The sequence below is a fragment of the Strigops habroptila genome, chromosome 8 (assembly GCF_004027225.2).
Source record: "Strigops habroptila isolate Jane chromosome 8, bStrHab1.2.pri, whole genome shotgun sequence".
Lineage (NCBI taxonomy): Eukaryota > Metazoa > Chordata > Aves > Psittaciformes > Psittacidae > Strigops > Strigops habroptila.
In genome coordinates, this window is record NC_044284.2 from 55582608 (window position 1) to 55598887 (window position 16280).

The window sequence follows — 16280 nt, forward strand, 5'->3', positions numbered from 1 at the left end:
AAACCCGATGTTGCCTTACATTGACCAATTAGGGAAAAAAAATCACTATAGAAAATTACTACTTAATTGTAACATGAATTAAACTAAAATTCAGAATGAAGCTGTGTGGGTTCCATTAGTATTACTGAGCACACTCGGGGCAGTGATCCTGGGACACCGGCTTCATGGGAGTTTTGACGGTGTGGGGAATTAAAAGTTGGTATTTGATGTCCTCAAAGCCTTTGATGTGTTTATAGCTTTTATAGGTCAGTTGCAAAGATAAGCTTTGTAATGGCTTTCTACACTTACCTTGAAAAAGCACTTACACTCTTCCCACTGCTTAAAGTCAATCTTTACTTCTGACAACATTTGCTATTTATTCTAAAAACAGCAGTGTGCATTAACAATATATTGATTCAGAACACTATATTCTGAACAGGAGATCTCATTGTGCTCTAACAGCACCATGAAGCTCTCAGATTTTGTCACCATCTGACTTTAGCTAGTCCTGCTGTTTCATCATCAAGTAAAACAAGCAAAACCCTGCCTTAGGTGTTATGATTCTTACAGTGATCGAGGTAAGCCACTTCTCATTAGGAAATCACGCCCCCTTCATTCAGTCCAGGTTTCTAAACTTCTGTAGATCCTGTTGTTGGTTGCTCAGGTTAGACAAAGAAACGGGGCGGACTGTGGGAGGAGTAATGTGAATTAGGTGCTCAGGTGGAGACAGATGCACACAGACAAAGCAACACAGGTGCTTTTCTGGTTCACGTGTAGAATGAGCACTCACGTCCTTTGAGTTGAGACCTCACATCATTCTCATTGCCTACGACTCATTTTTCTGACGGAGAAACGTAAGTTCCTATTTTAGAAGGCACTTTTGTGTTTGGTTTCATCATGTAATAGGATACGAAGTAACATAAAAATGAGCTAAATTATTTTACTTTGTGTAGTACGTATCTGAATCATGCATTAGCAGTATTCAGCTGTAAGTAACATCCACATTTCTTGGTACTTGAGAGGATCTACCTAGAATTCTCTTTTCAGAATAACATGCCACATCATCATCATTAGTTGTGTAACCGTGTAGACATTTTGCTATGCCCATGGCGAAATATTTGCATGGTAACCAGATCCAGTAGGAACTACAAAAATGGTATATACAAGTTTTTGGAGTATTAGGTAGAATTTTTTAATCTTTTTTTTTTCCCCCAAGACTTGAAAAATGTAGGCAAATAAGTGAAATATTGAATGGTGCAGGCTCAGTATACTGCAAGTAAAACTGTGTAAGAGATGTCATTTTCTTTAGGTATACAGAGCTTCAAAGTGAACCGCGTTTAGAAAAGTCATTGTCTAACGGGGCGATACCTTATCATTTAATGGCTTGATGCCCTTTTCTTCACTGTTGTTCAGAGCTAGACTTCTCAATTTTTAGAAATATCAATACCTCTTCAAAGGAAAGTCGTAGAGGCTGTAAATCAGGAGGGATTTCTGCAATCCTGTCGAAACACAGAAAGATACAGGGCACCTACAGGTACAGCAACACTACTTTGGTACAGCGAGTAGTTGTTCGGTATCAGCACGCTGTTTAGGAGTAGACGATCTTTAACATAAGAGAGGGTGCACTGAGAATATCAAACTTGTTTTCAGGAAAAAAAAAAAAAAAAATCTTAATTTAGCCTTGTCTGGATTTCTGACAATTACATTTTATCTCCACTTTTCACAGTAATTTATGTATTTCAGGGGTTGCCTGCACAGAGTATATCACAGGTCCTCTTTGTGATAGTGTGTCTCTAAAACAAGAGGATTTTGACCAAACTAATAGACAGATGAAGCCAAACAAACAAATCGCTGCTATGCTAATTTTTGAAACAGATGGCTCTGATCCAGTATTTGCTAGCAAATGTAATTCACTGTCAATCTAGCACAGAATCGTGTATGTCTTTCTGTCATTCTGTATGTATAGCACATAGGGAGAAATCTGGCTCAGGATACTCCACCCACAGCTAAATTTATACACAAAGAACTGAAAATCAAAGTGCATAAACAAGCACAAATTCTGCTGTCCTTACTGGAAGTGGAGATTAGACCACTGTTTTGAAGTTGCAGGTATAGATCTTCAAAAGGCCTAAGATGTTAGGGCTACAGTCTTTCCTTACTTTGTGGTAAAAATACCCTTGAAATTAATGCAAGCTGTATACATGGCTTGCAGCATGAGAATATACCAGGCAAACTACCCTGTAAACTTTTAATTTTCTAGAAACCAGATATTTTATTTTAATGCCTTAGATTTTGTTACCATTAACTCCTTAGAAAATAAAAAATAGATAAAAATCTAAGTAATTTCGCATCCAGCCTCCGGACCAGGCCATGCAGTTGAAGCTGTGGGTCTAATTCAGCTATCTGAGACAGGCTGTCTTTGCTGCTGGTGTATCTTCAGCTAAATTTAGCCTAATGTTAAGAATGACCTACACAGCAAGGAAATAAACTGTTTGAAAAAATATAGGACAAAGCATATGTTTAAGGGAAAGCTTCCCACAATGTTCTATTTGTGGCACACGATCATACATTTGTGTCACATCATCTTATCCTTTCCCTGAACATTGATTGAAAAAGAGGCTTTTTAACCTACTCAGAATTCTTCTTCGTACATCTTTACCGGCGAGGTTCACGGAGCCGGTCAGGAACGGGGCGGGGGTGCACCTCCGAGCTGGAGATCGGAACAAACCCCCTCCTGCCTGCTGCGCCTATTTTCACTTCCAAACCCTGAGGCACCTGGATGCGTCGCGGCCCCGGGAGGGAGCGGAGCTGCGCAGACCCGCTGGGTACGTTACCCCGGCTCCGGTCCTTCCCTTCACGCACTCATCCACAGAGGTCACCCCTCCGCGGAGCTCACCGCCCCACACACGGGTAACCCCCCCCCCACTCCTCATCCTCCCCAGCTGCCCCACGACCTCCCCCAGTTGCTGCCGTTTGCTCAACGCGCCCGTTTGAGGCTCAAACGCAGTTTCCCGGTCACCCTGCCCTACCCCCCCAACTCCTTCCACTCGGGCGCTGCCGCTGCCAAGATGGCGGCGCCGCCTCACGCCGCTCCGTAGAGCTGCGCCGCGCCGCGCCCCGCCCGGCTGCGCGGGAGACCCCGTGGCCGGCGCCGCCACGTGCTGCCGTCGCGCGCTGCCCGGCCGCGGGGCTCGTGCTTGGTCCCGCCGCGGAAGATGCGCGTCCAAGGCGCGGTGAGAAAACATCTTCCTCATCCTCCTTCTCCTCCTTCTCTTTCTCCTCCTCTTCCCCTTCGACCCACACGGTGCTACCGGGGGTGGGGGCACAGCGGAGTGAGATCCCCGCTGCACCGGCAGGTGTGGAAACGGTGTGGGGGGAACGGGGTATTCCGGGATCGCAGTGGAGAAGGGGCGCCGGCACCTTTTGCTTCCCCCTCTCTTCGTATGGTGTTGCCTAAACTAGCGTTTTTGGAAGGAAAATAACACCTAATAGCACCGGAGTGCTGCGGGTTCACGGGCAGGGCTCGGGGGACGCTGCCTTTGCCCCGAGCGTCCTTAATGACCGGGTGGGTTTAGAGCCTTGGTGGCATCAAATGGGTACGACCCAGAAAGAAAAGGTTAAATTCGCCGGTGTAATGGCTGTGCAAATGGTTTCTGTTGCAGTACGTGTATGCATGGTGGAGAGTTGAAGAGTTTGAGGCTCAGTCTAGTTTATTGTGATTAGCGCAGTTGTGGTGTTTTTAATTAATTTTTTTAACCCATGACAGTATAGTTTTAATTGCATAATACTCACTATGAATGTTAGCACTGGTTTGGTGCTGATAGCATTTATTTTCCTGCAGTGGACTGATAGTATTAAGTATTCCAAGATATTAAAAAGGTAGCTTTGATGTAGTTGAAACGTCTGTTTGCTTCTTATTCTATGTAATATTAAAAATATATATTGCTAAAATAAGTGTTGTGAATGAAAATGTATGTTAGAAGAGTATATTTCTCTAAATACTTCCTTTAAGTGCTTCTAAAGTGTCATGGCCCCTCTTCGATAAGAGGTGTAGGCTTGTATTGGCTGTGCAGACTTGGAAGTAGAGCTGCCTCTGGTGATAAATCATCTCCAAACGTTGCCAAAGCAAGGGTAGGATAATTCATATTGCATTACTTGTTCCATTTGTTTATCGGTTCTTAAGCAGGCCTCCCACTGGCTTCTTTGGAAGGTCATTGTGCACAATGGCACCCTCAGCACCATTTAAAGCTTCTATTGTCTCGTCGTATTAATAGAAGGTCACATAATACTATTTAACAGGTACATTCGAGGTTTTGTTTTGTGCCAACATTCGGCTTTTTCTTGTAAAAAGGGCCAGGGAGAGCAGTTGAGATTTTCTCCCTCTGTATAAATATCTACATATAAATATAAAGCAGTTCTCTTTTTCTTTTTTTAATCTAAAAGCTCTGGAATGATATTGGAAGCCTTAAACAAGAGCCCTGTTCTAGCGGTGAGAAGCAGAACATGCAATATAAGCAGAAATGAAATTGGTAGTCTAATTTTACTGTCCACACTGAGTGACATAGAAAATAGTAAGGAAGCCTAAATGGTGGAAAGTAATTTAGATTTTTAAATTAGGTAATGTTTGAAGATGTTAGAGTATTACTGCATTTATTTTGTTAATATTTGGAGATGTTTTAGGAAAAAGTAAGGAAATACCAAACAATTTAAATGACACTTAAAAAAAAATCAATTACAATGTGGGGCTTATTGCTATGCAGAAGAAGAAGCCTTTGCAGAGATACAAGCCTTTTACTTCACCTGTTGAATAGAAAAATGTAGATTAGGGAGTAAGTGCTTGACTAGCTTTGGCTGTAGAGAAACCTGGGAATGGTCTGAGGAAACGGAGATGGCTGCACCATTGCAGTTCAGCATTGCTAGTGAGATACATGGCACAGACATGTATGCTTTTATCTGAATTCTGAAGGGGTTTTGAAACAGAAATAACTTTATTTAGCCGTCTACAGGAAGTACTTGTTATATTTTTGTCTCAGTACAAAGAAATGCTTCAAATTTAGAAGTTTTAATGACTTCTAAGCAAGGTGTATGCTATGGCAGTAGTTAAGACAAGACTGCTTCATGGATTCAGGATACCCTGGTTTTGTGGAGGGGAAAAAAAGGTGACACCCTATAGCCATAATACTCTGAAAGCTTTGGCAGGACAGCAATCCAGTGGTGTCCCTGCAGCCTCTAACATTAAAAATGGGCATGGAAAAAACATTGCTGCGGGCAGCCAACTCTTCCTGGGTGGTTAAAGGGTTACGTTGGGCTAATGTGTAGTGATACACCAGAAGAGAATTCTTCTTAGAGCCTGTCAATGTGTATTAAATGTGAGGGCATACTTTAAAAAGTAGAGTTTTGGTTCCACATAGCTGCAGAAATAACTTTCTGAAAGATGGTTCCTGCTGAGGTTGTGCTAAGCAGAAACAGTTGACTTGTATCTCAATAGGATGCTGGGTTTCATGCCAACACTGTTGGGGAGAGGCAGAAGTTGTTAATTGTAAATCATTTTGCTGTTTGTTTTGTGGGATTGTGGGTAGGAATTCCTTTTTTACCTATTTTTATTTAGCCTGGGTATACCTGGTGTTCTTACAGCTGGGAGTCAGCAACTTTTTATTAATTTTCTAGAAATAGATGTGTAGCAAATAAGTTCTTAAATAACTGTAGGTTGTGTCAGCATTTTTCATTCTTGTTTCTATCAGCATTAACTAACTGTTACTGTTCAAATCAGCCTGGTAATAGTCTTGAAGAATGGCAAAAGTAATGAGAATGGATGTATTTTCATGGAAGGGTAGTATATAAGAGGAAAGAAGTAAAACCTTTAATATTACCAGTTAGATTCCTATTATCTGTAACTGCTTTTAGGCCTTAAGGGAAGTTCATACCTAACAGCAAAATCTGTGTGAAATAGCATCATATTTTTCTACTGGTCTAGCTGCCTGGATAAAAGAAAAACATGTAGAGTATAGCATTATTGATGTAGCAATGTATCAGGATCCATTTGTAGCAGCTGTGGATATTTTGAGGATGAATGGAGGGAATGTACAATAATTGTAATTCTGGCCCTGTAAGAATAATACTGTCCTAGGCAGAACAGAGGGTGTCTCAAAACTATTGACAAAATATGCCTGTCATAGAAAGTTAAATCTCTAGTATTTTCTTCACTTTTTCTGAGTTTTTGAAGAATTTGGGTGGAAGAATCCTGCATTCGAACAACAAAGGAGTGCAGACAAGATGTAGGATTAAAGAGCAAGCTGAAAAATCATGACTAAACTCGGTAACAGTGACAAAATAATTGTGGTCACTTCCAGTTAGCCTGTTTACTTCACAGTAGCACTTCAGATTTTTCTGAGAAAGTATATACGCTGGTGGGTTTTAATTAGCTCCCCTTGATTTTTCTTACATATCTTAATTAAAAGTTTGGTTGTAGTTGTTAATTATGATGTACTTGTTTAGCCTTTTGTTTAGTCTTTGTTCTGTTTATGAATGCTGCCTTCAAACAGCATTGCTCTTACTCAAACATCTTGCATGATAGTTTTCCTTGGGGGTTACGGGAATGATAATCAGCCTTATGCTTGCTCTGTTTCCAGGTGCCAGTAAGAGAAACTCTTTGGAAACGAGAGCTCAACAAACAGACATTTCATGTTCTACCATGACCCAGTCCAGTTTGTCATTTAAAGCATTAAATTGCTTATCACTGGCCTGAACTGATGGTGAGATTTTCATGTTTCCCCTTTGGTTGGAGTTCAGAGTTCTGGTTTCAGTGGGTTTTTCAGTATGGAAAGAGGCTTATAGTGGAGGATCTAAATGTACGTTGTACTACTTGCAGCCTTTTCTATGTTGTCAGTTTGTTTTTCTCCCCAAACTGTTTGCAATAAGTATAGCATAGAAGCATGGAAAACTCTTAACCTTTCACAAAAAGGAATAACATGTCAAATATAACAGTATATTACTGGATTCAAAAAGCAATTGACTTGTGAACCAGGCTTGGTGAACCATTTTATTCACAATGTCTTTTCATTACTTATTCAGATAATTGATGCAATGTTTGAAGTCCCTGAAGTGCACAGAAGCATCTGCAATTTCATTGACATAGCAAACTTTTTTTTTTTAAAGCAATGTACTTCTGTATCTTCACAGTAGAGAAGATACGCAGCCTTTGTTTCCATAATGATTTAAAGTTAATGCATGGAAGATTGGGTTTGGGATTTCCATAAATTAAGGACTTTTCCCACCTTTCAACAGTTGGGTTTTAGTGCTGAAGGAGGGTTTTTATGTGGGTTTTGTATGAGTTCACTGAAATTAAGTCTTCTGGTGCATCCTCCTGATTATAAAAAGTAGTAATCATAAATGGTATTATTTGTAAAGCTGCTGGTACTTCTGCAGTTTAAGAATACATTGAACAGATGCCTCCTGTTGCCATCCACTTCAATGTGTTTACTGGTGCTTCATACAGCCTAGGTCATATTCTTATTTTCGTGTTTCTAAGTGCTCCTATAGCCTCTTCCTCCTCAATGCAGTCAGCTGCTCCCTGATTTGGTTTACATGCTCTTAGTGTCTCCCTTGGGTTCTCTCCATTCACCCGGCTTTCACAACAGTCTCTGCAAGCTTTGTTAATCAGCTCATCCATTTGCATTAGAAGGTGTTTTCTTTTCAGGGCAAGAAAAATTGTTTGCACCCCTCACTGCTTTCCATCATCCCTTAGTTTGGAGCAAATCTGTCCCCGCTTCTTAGTTTGTTATCAAATTGTATAGAAGTACATCAAGTGATAAAGCTACACTTTTCTGTGCCTTTTCTTTTTGCATGTGTGTCCATCTTATGTTATCTGGCCCCTTGCCTGCCTTTATTAAAAAAAAAAAGCTTACTTTTTCTTCTTGATTGATTTCTTCCACTTGGCTCCTTTCATCTTCTTCACTGACTAGTAGTTTTGTCACTTCTGGGATTTCATGCACTATTTCCAACACAGCTGACTTTATTTGAACCATTGTCCTCCATACTTCCATGCGATGTATGGCTGAAGAGTCTCTGCATCTTGCTGCTGTTCAAGTTTGCCCTTGGTTTTTAGGTCTTTTTTCTCTTAGGCATGCTGGCTTGCTATAAAATAAACACCTACGTGCTGATGCTTTCTTATGGGTAATATGTAGACAGTGGGTTTCCTGACCTTCCCAGCAAGAATGTTCACTGTATATCCTCTTGTGTTTACTTTCTCTTGTGAATACAGAATTTCAGTTTTCTTTTAGTGTTTTACACACCAGTTCATGCATTCTGATATCCTTGCCTGTTTCTTTAGCCGCAGTAACCCGTGTGAAGCTACCTTTGGCTAAGCTGTTGCTCGTTGGTTATGCAGAACCCCACATTCTCAAAGGTATACAAAAATAGTTATTGTTTAATGGAAGTACATTTATTGAAGGAGCTTTCTGGGTCAAAAGAGAAGGCTTGGCACCCGTGGGCCAAAGAAAACTTGCCCATCACCTGTGTGCGTTGCCCACTAAGATTTCCAAAAACCTCATCTTCCTGGAAGGATTCTCCTACCAGATAGAGGATCCTAAAGCCTCTGCTGTAGACCTAGCTGCAGATTATAGAAGATCTCCCTCACCTCCTCATGCATGCCAGTTTACAGAAGTTAACGCTGGCTAATCTGTTGCAGCTTGTTCAGGGATCTGATGAGTTACCTGGTGGTTGGCTGCGTGTGGTTTCCTGTGGGTTTGCAGCAGAGTGGCTGCTACACTGCTTAGAGGGGTGGATGTGCAAACAGGGTTTGGCTGCTCCAGTTGTTCCAGTGGTGCTGTAGAGCTGTATTAAGCACCCATAGCTTTGCCAGAGCTGTGGGTGCTTAATTGTTTCTAGAGCTGAGATTAGCAAGCTTCATTTACTGAAGTTTTGATATAAAGCTGATGTGATACAAAGCCAGTCTGATACTCAGACTCCCGTTTCCAAGTCTGTCACTTGCCAACAGTTTTTAATTGTTGCTCCTCATTCAAGTAGCTGTGTTTTTTTTTTAATAGCTTTTGTTTGGTGGTGTTCCTAGTTTTCTAAGAAAAGCCCTTACCCTGTTGTGCTTGTCTGTTGGTTGTGTATTCCCTGCTTTATAGCTTTCTAACCCACTGGCAAGTCTTGAATGGGTGACAGAAAGGTGGAAGTTTCAAAGATGCTAAATTACTAGAAGATTCACAAAATCAAACATCCAAGAAAAGCCTTAATTTGAGCTCATCCCTTAGATAGAAGGGAACTGCACGGCAGCAAAACTGAACACTAAAACCTTAGAGAAAGCATTGTTTCCACAGCACAAGGTTTCCACTAGCAGCCTTGATATGTGGGAGATTTTCTCCCATGCTGTGATGAAAAGACATAAAGCACTTCGTCTACACTTATTGACATCCTAGGTAGCATCTCATAATCCAGGCAATTTACTTTTTTGGTTGAATCGAGATGCCTGTTGTCTGTTGGTGTTTGCAGTGCTAGCCTTTCTGTTAATGTACTCAGTGCTGAATTTAACTGCTTTAAGGAAAACATCAGCTTTAATTACGTCTTGGAAGAGTAATTCAAATCCCTCTCCTTGTGAATTTCCTCTCACTCACTGCTCCACACTATGGTTTGTACTTGGCTCACTGGAGCTCTTCTCAGGCTCTCATGTAAAGCAGAACTCGTGGCAGCACTGGGACTGCTCTCTGCATCTGTACTTTGACATGGTGGCACAAAGAGATGAAAGTGGTCAAGGAATCAAAGATGAGAAGAGATTGGTAGAGAGGGAAAAAACGGTATTTCCTGATGTTAGTAGCACATTGAGCAGATTGATTTGGGTGGCTTGTTTTGCTTTTTTTCGTTTTCAGGAGAGAGTGTGGTATTTGACTAGAAAAGCAGATTCTAGAAGAATTGTGTGCCTAGAAAAAGAGGTCTAAACCTGAACTTGCAGAGATATGTCTTGAACATGACTGCACGTTTCCCTTGGTGCTGGGGTATATTCTTATTTTCTTGTAGTCCCTCTGACCTGCATACGTCTGCTGTGTAGGTTGCTCCTGCAGTAATCAGCTAAGGGATCAGAATCCTGAGTAGGGCCTATGTGTAGGTAGGGAGAAGGAACCAGGCAGTGTATATCGTAGCTTGTCTTAGTAGATGTGTGATACAGAGGAAGGAGTCACAAGATCAAAAGCAACAAATACAGTATATTTGCAATGCAATTCCATGTCATGCTGGGCACTTTCCAGTCCATCAAGTAATTTACACTGGCTGTGAATAATGTCAGGAGGTTCTATTCTTTCACATGATTTGTGAAGCCTCTCTTCTTCCCAGTATGTCAGAGCCCAGTGATATCTTAACACTAGCAGAACAGCCAAATTTCCCTCTTGACCAGTGAGACCTTAGGAGGAAAAGAAGCTGCCATTCTATGTTTTCCACAGCTGGCAAATGTGACTGGAGGGGTAAGAAACTTGCTTTCCACCCCAGATATCTTCCTCTGGCAGCAGAAGGGAAAGAAACTGATGCCAAACATCTCTCTTCTTGTCCTCTGATGGTACATGGGAAAAGATATTAAGTTCATCCTCAGGCTCCATGTGCTGTGACATTGTAGGTTGTTCCCTTACACAGATGGTGTAGCTAATGAGAGTTCATTGCTGAGCAGAGTTCTGAGGGTTAACAACACCCAAAGCTAACTACCCTTCATGGAACCATATAGTTAAAAGACATCATCTGTAATACTAGAATGCTGCATATAGTATGGACACACATTGTTTGAATCTGTGTTCAATATCAGTGCATCTAATCAGTCTTACCCTACAAATGTTTGACTCAAAAATACCAACCCTATACTTGAGAGGTGTATTGCTGGAGATTATAGCTGGAGGTATGCAGCCTGTTGTTCACTCCTCTGTCCACTTTGTCAAGGGTAAAGTGGTCTCCTTCCAAAGTGAGAAGCTGGGCTTTTTGCCCTCTCTGCCCCAGCCCTGAGCTGAAATGGATGAGCTGGACCAGGGATGGAGGCTGCAGGTGGGACTGCGCAGGGCACTGAAGACCGAGGAGCACATGTGACAACGGCATGGCCCCAGGTCTTCTTCCCTGCTTGACTCCCTGAATCTCATGCTGCTCTCTGCGGATGATTCTACTGAAAACCTGTTTGAAATTGTGCCAGGTTATGTTGCTTATGTAGTGTTGAACGATGCATTTGGGATCCTCTTGCGGTATGGGACTGTCATCAGCTGATGTGCTTTTTTTACTCCTGTCTGTTAACCTGTCAGCTGTGATGCTCAGCGGTCCCGCTTTAACAGAATGGTTATGATGAGCTTCTGGACAGGAATAGGAAAGTGCTGATGAGCAAATTGGGTACATCAGAGCATCTGGCCTGCCCATCTTAATCTGAACCTTACAAGCAGTCTCTTGTGTAGAAATAATTTTAAAAACACTGCAGTCAAGCTTAATGAAGGCTTTGCTTTATTCAGCTGTTTGAGAAACCAGAAAAAGATTTAACAGTTTCTTTCACAGATTCAGCCAGGTTGGAAAAGACCACCAAGTCCAACCATTACCCCAGGACTGCCAAGACCACCACTAAACCATATCACTGAGGGCCTCATCAGAGTCGTTTGGAAGCGCTTGGAGCAAGATTACTGTGTACACCTACTTGATGTTTTTTCCTTAACAATCTCTTTTAGTATCAGTTTTGGTTTGGATAGTCGACGTGACTTTATCTGTGACATGGCCTTTTCCTTCCTTCCTTCATTATTTAAAAATCTTATGAAACATGTGCGGTAGTGTCTAGTTTAACAGAATTTTTTAATAAATTACTATTAGGATCTTAGTATACAGAAGGAAAGGGTGGCCCTGCTTTCCACGTGGAACAGCAAGTGATGAGATTCAGGGAGTTCATTACTTTGAGGAAGTTTTGCATCTGTCAGCAACATGTGCAGAGTTGCAGTCTTTATCATGAAGGCTTTCGTAGTCTGTGTGTGTCGTGGGCACAGGCCGTGTGTGAAGGCTGGAGTCTTGAACTTACTAAATCCTGACTGATGCCAGTGGAAAGAGCAAAAGAAAACGTTTGGTGTGTGTAAAGCAATCTGGATTGCTGAGGAGCATTCTGCGCTAGTAGGTGTTTCCCAAGCATCAAAATCTTCGTGCCCTAGCATATGGCAGCTGAGAAGTGACAAAGGCAGGAATAGATAAAGCCATGTCATCATCCACGAGCCTGGGATAGTCTCCAAAGCAGCTGAAGAGGGTGGTTTCCTGAACGGATGATAGCACCTAAATAATTGGCCTCATTCTCGATGTTGACCATCTTCCAGTTACCAGTGAGGTCACTGGGAGTAATCGGTTGATAGTTTAATTGTGTCTTAAATTTGAATAGTGCCATTAACCTAAAAGGTCAGGAGCTGAAATTTACACTACCAAGGGACATCATTTTGTGATGTGCACCTATAATACCTGATCTTTTGGCAGGAAGCAAAAGATCATCCAGGCGATAGAAACTGGGGAGAGAGACTGTACAGACACACTATAGGAATTTTTGCCAATTGTTGCCAGCAGTTGAAATTTTCTATGTAAAATGTTCTACAGCATCACTGATCTCTGGTTTTCCACGGAAGCAGGACTTCTACCACAGCAGCATAAAATCTGATGTTTCATTTGACACCATTTAAAGAAGTCCGTGTGTTCTTTGCTCACTAGGTGTTTGTTGGTTACCCATGGACTCTTGAAACTTTGGAAAATGTTAAAAATAAAGGCCTGTTTGGTTTATTAGGTGAGTTTAAAGTTCATTGTTCCATGTCAGAAGAACAATTAAGTTTTATCTGAGCAGAGCAGGATGTCCCTAGATGCAGGTTACAGTGCGTCTAGTGATACTATTAAAAGAAAGATTGTTTGTTGTTGCATTGGGGAATCCTTATAAAAATCAGGAAAACTGCCTGAAGAATATAAATGTGTTCAAGCATTGGAGTGAAATATTCTTAAACTGCAGGGTGATGGCCTGTAGCTGGATAGGTTTCAGAGTAGCTGTTTTGATGTGATTGTTGCTTTTCCCAACAGTCATAAATTGGATGTACTGGAACCCTTTTTTTTTCTTTCTTGAGGCTTCTGCTGTTTGGAGTTATGGTCCAGGATCAAAACTTTTGTAACCAGAGAGAGAACACCTAGCCTAGAGTTCATGAAATAAACCTTGGTGGGTTTTTTCTTTTGATAAGATGCATATGTGGCTTCCATCATGTTGGGCTTTTCCGATGTACTCGTTTGCTTTATGTAGCTCTAACAGATGCGTTTAGCAGTGGGATTGTGTCTCAGTCCATGAACTGTCTGAAGCTCATGTTCCTTGAATTGCGACTTGTACTTAAGAACAGCTATGCTGAGTTACACTAAAGATCACACTGTGGTGGTAAGAGACTCCAGGATGCAGAAGTTTAGGTGAACTTGCATCTAGGTGAGCATCGACTGAAGACCATCTGCCTTAGTCACCATGGTGGGATTGGTCTGACCCAAGATGAACTTTCCACCTGAGCTAGGCTCCCTTTGTGGTCACTGGAGAGCTGCTTAATGCATAGCCAGTGGAGTTAAGAGCATGATTTCTCTTGCTTTTAAGGAGATTTCTAGAGCAGGACAGGTGAATTGTGCCTTGGAAATGACCATTTCCCCTGAGAGCCTGTACAAGCAGGCTTGAAGAGACTGCCTCCCCAGCAGATGTGTGACCTTAGTTGTAGTAAATCCATCCACGCTATAGAGCTCATCCAGTCACATACAGTTTTTGTCCACAGACTGGAAAAACCAAAAGCAGCCTGCTACTGCTTCACCTCTCTTTTACCTGCCTATTGAGTTAAAAGTCAGCCTGAAGTAGTGAAGAAAACATATTGCCTGTGGCGGTGGTACGGGCAGTTCAGAGTAGGAGTAAACTCACTGTTGGTTGCTAACCTGCCAGCTTCTCCAGCTCAGCTGTACAAATCCTTTGAAACCCAAGCACCAAATATGGGTTACAATATTTGTTAGGAAGTTTAGCTTTCAAACAATTTCTATAGCTACTAACATAATTTGAATGGGTTTCTTTTAATAAAAAAGTGGTAAAAGTCCCCATTGTTCTATATCTGCCCTATTTTAAAGGAAGCTAAAAAACGTCAGTTAAGGTACGTCTGATGCTTTGCAAAGAGGAGAAAACCATAAGCACACATGGAAATCTGTGAGAAATAGTTAGGAAAATGTTAGGGCTTCCTGACCAGCATAATCCGTATCCAAGACGCTAGCTCCATGGAACTGTAGAGAGGAAGAAGAGGAGCCACAGGTGATTTTGGGTTGCTTTTTCTCTTGCCTTTCTTTAGGCCCTTCCTACTTGTGTGTCATTGTGGAGAGTTCAGGGTTAGCACTGGCCTTTTCTTAAATGTTGCATCTGCTCTGTTTTCTCTACCTTTTACCCTCTTTGTATTTTGTCTTCTTCATTCTCCTTATAGTTCTAAGATTGTCACTTCTGCAATTTAAATTATACACTAAAGAGTTGCATGACTCATGTTCATGAGGGAGCTGTTTACCCATGAGTTTTGGGGTATCTTATTGGGGCAGGTTATTTAACCCTTATTTCTCAAGGAGTAGAATAGAATAGATGCACACAGGAAGCTTCTCACAAGTCCTTACACTTGCAAATACAAGTGTAAGCTTTGGAGCATGAGGCAAGCTTGATTTGTTTAGGTAAGCCATTTTAAACTTTATTTTCTCCTTTTAAGCACCATGGGTTTGAGGATAGGTCTCATGGTAGGCTTGACCCAGATGTGGTTGTGAATTTTGGGTTTGTTTGTTTATGAAATTGTAATACTTACTTACATTCTGCCTAGTGTTACTGAAATACTGTATGTAAGTGCCAGCTGTTCTTACGAGAAGTAATTGGGACAATTAATAGCTCTTGACACTTTCTATTGTCTTTATTGTCTTTTGTATCATTCCTGGTTCTGCATCCTTCCTGGGTAATTGCAAGTTGTAGGAGACATAACCCTTCTGCATGCTGCTCGTAGGTCTCCTTTGTTTCTTCCTATATCTCTTTTTCTGATCCAGCCACCTCACATTCTTCCCCAGATCTTTTTTCTGATCACTGTCTCAAAGCTTGGAAACATCAGCACATTAATTCCCCTTTCAGGTTTTTATCTTTGTTCTTGTTATTGATATTATTTGGCCTGAATGCAAGGTGTATAGCACGCTGTATTACAGATTGGTTTAAAGCAAATCCATCAACTGTTCTAAAATTAGGCAATGCTGGTTGAAAGACCCTGCTCACATTTTTTATGAGGGTTTTTGTGCTCATGCATAGGCACATTAAAAATGGCTGAACTCATGTAAATCTCCTTCGTAAGTCTAGAGTTCTTCAGTGTCTAGGCCCTTTCATTATTTACAAGTAAATACATTTTAAAAATGCAGTCATAAATCTTTGAAAACGTCTTCATTTGTGCTCAGTTGAAACTTTGCTAACTGTATTATACAAAATTGACAGCAGTGTAGAAATGTTTTAACTCTCTCTGTAGGTAGGGTTGAATCCTGCTTGCGGTGATAGGAAAACAAACTGTAGAATTTAGGATGTCTGTTGAATACTAGTTACACTATCTCTAAATTTAAAAGGAAGAAAATCAGCGGACTGAAAGCATTGAAATGTATATTGCTGAGTCAAAAGTAAGAGAATTGGGAAGGGGGAAAAAGAATTGATGATATATCTTAATGTTGAATTACATATTTACCCTAGGATATATGCTGCCTTTTGCTTTCAGTCTCGCAGCACTGACTGGGGGTTCTTTAAAATGTATTGAAAACTAGCCAGACAAGATGTGCTGTGTGACTGAGTGGATGCTGTTTTGCAAAGCATTAGTTAGGAGCTGGGAGAGGAGCATGGAGCCAAGGTCCCAAGAATATTGCTGGCCTTCGGATGTGCTGGGAAGATGCTGAATCATCTTCTCCAAACCCTTCTTGCACTGTAAATGCTGGCCCATCTCCCTGTCTGGCCTGTACCCTGACATTCACAGGGTACACCTTTACTGAGGTTATTTACGTATGTGCATGCCTGAATGCATATGGATGCCCAGGTTTCAGGTTTGAAAATGAAGATGTGGTTCCTATCACTAAGATTTCTCTTGCCATCAGAGCTATGTACATGTATTCATTTTGTTACCTCTCTGCTCTGGTGTGCCCTGGAGAATTTTGTTCCAGTCTCCCAGTGTTCAAACATAAGTATCCACAGTGGGATTTGCAAATACACACATCTTCGGAAAATTGGTGTGTGATACTTAGAGCAGCTATGCAGCATCCAAATTACACATCTCATA

The 16280-nt window shown here is 41.4% G+C and overlaps 1 protein-coding gene across 2 annotated transcripts in view; it reads left to right on the top strand.

Moving 5' to 3' along the window:
- Positions 1 to 2683: 2683 nt before the first annotated feature.
- ELAVL4 (ELAV like RNA binding protein 4) overlaps positions 2684 to 16280 on the top strand; it is an 83078-nt gene continuing 69481 nt past the window's right edge. Inside the window, exon 1 of one of the 2 annotated variants that reach the window (XM_030494319.1) lies at positions 2684 to 2804. Coding sequence is in view for 1 of the 2 variants with exons in the window: in XM_030494315.2 (XP_030350175.1) it covers positions 3195 to 3212 (18 nt within the window). In the remaining variant the exon portion in view is untranslated. Of the gene's footprint in view, positions 2805 to 3024; positions 3213 to 16280 lie in introns of those variants that run through there. The other variant, XM_030494315.2, reaches the window with a different exon arrangement.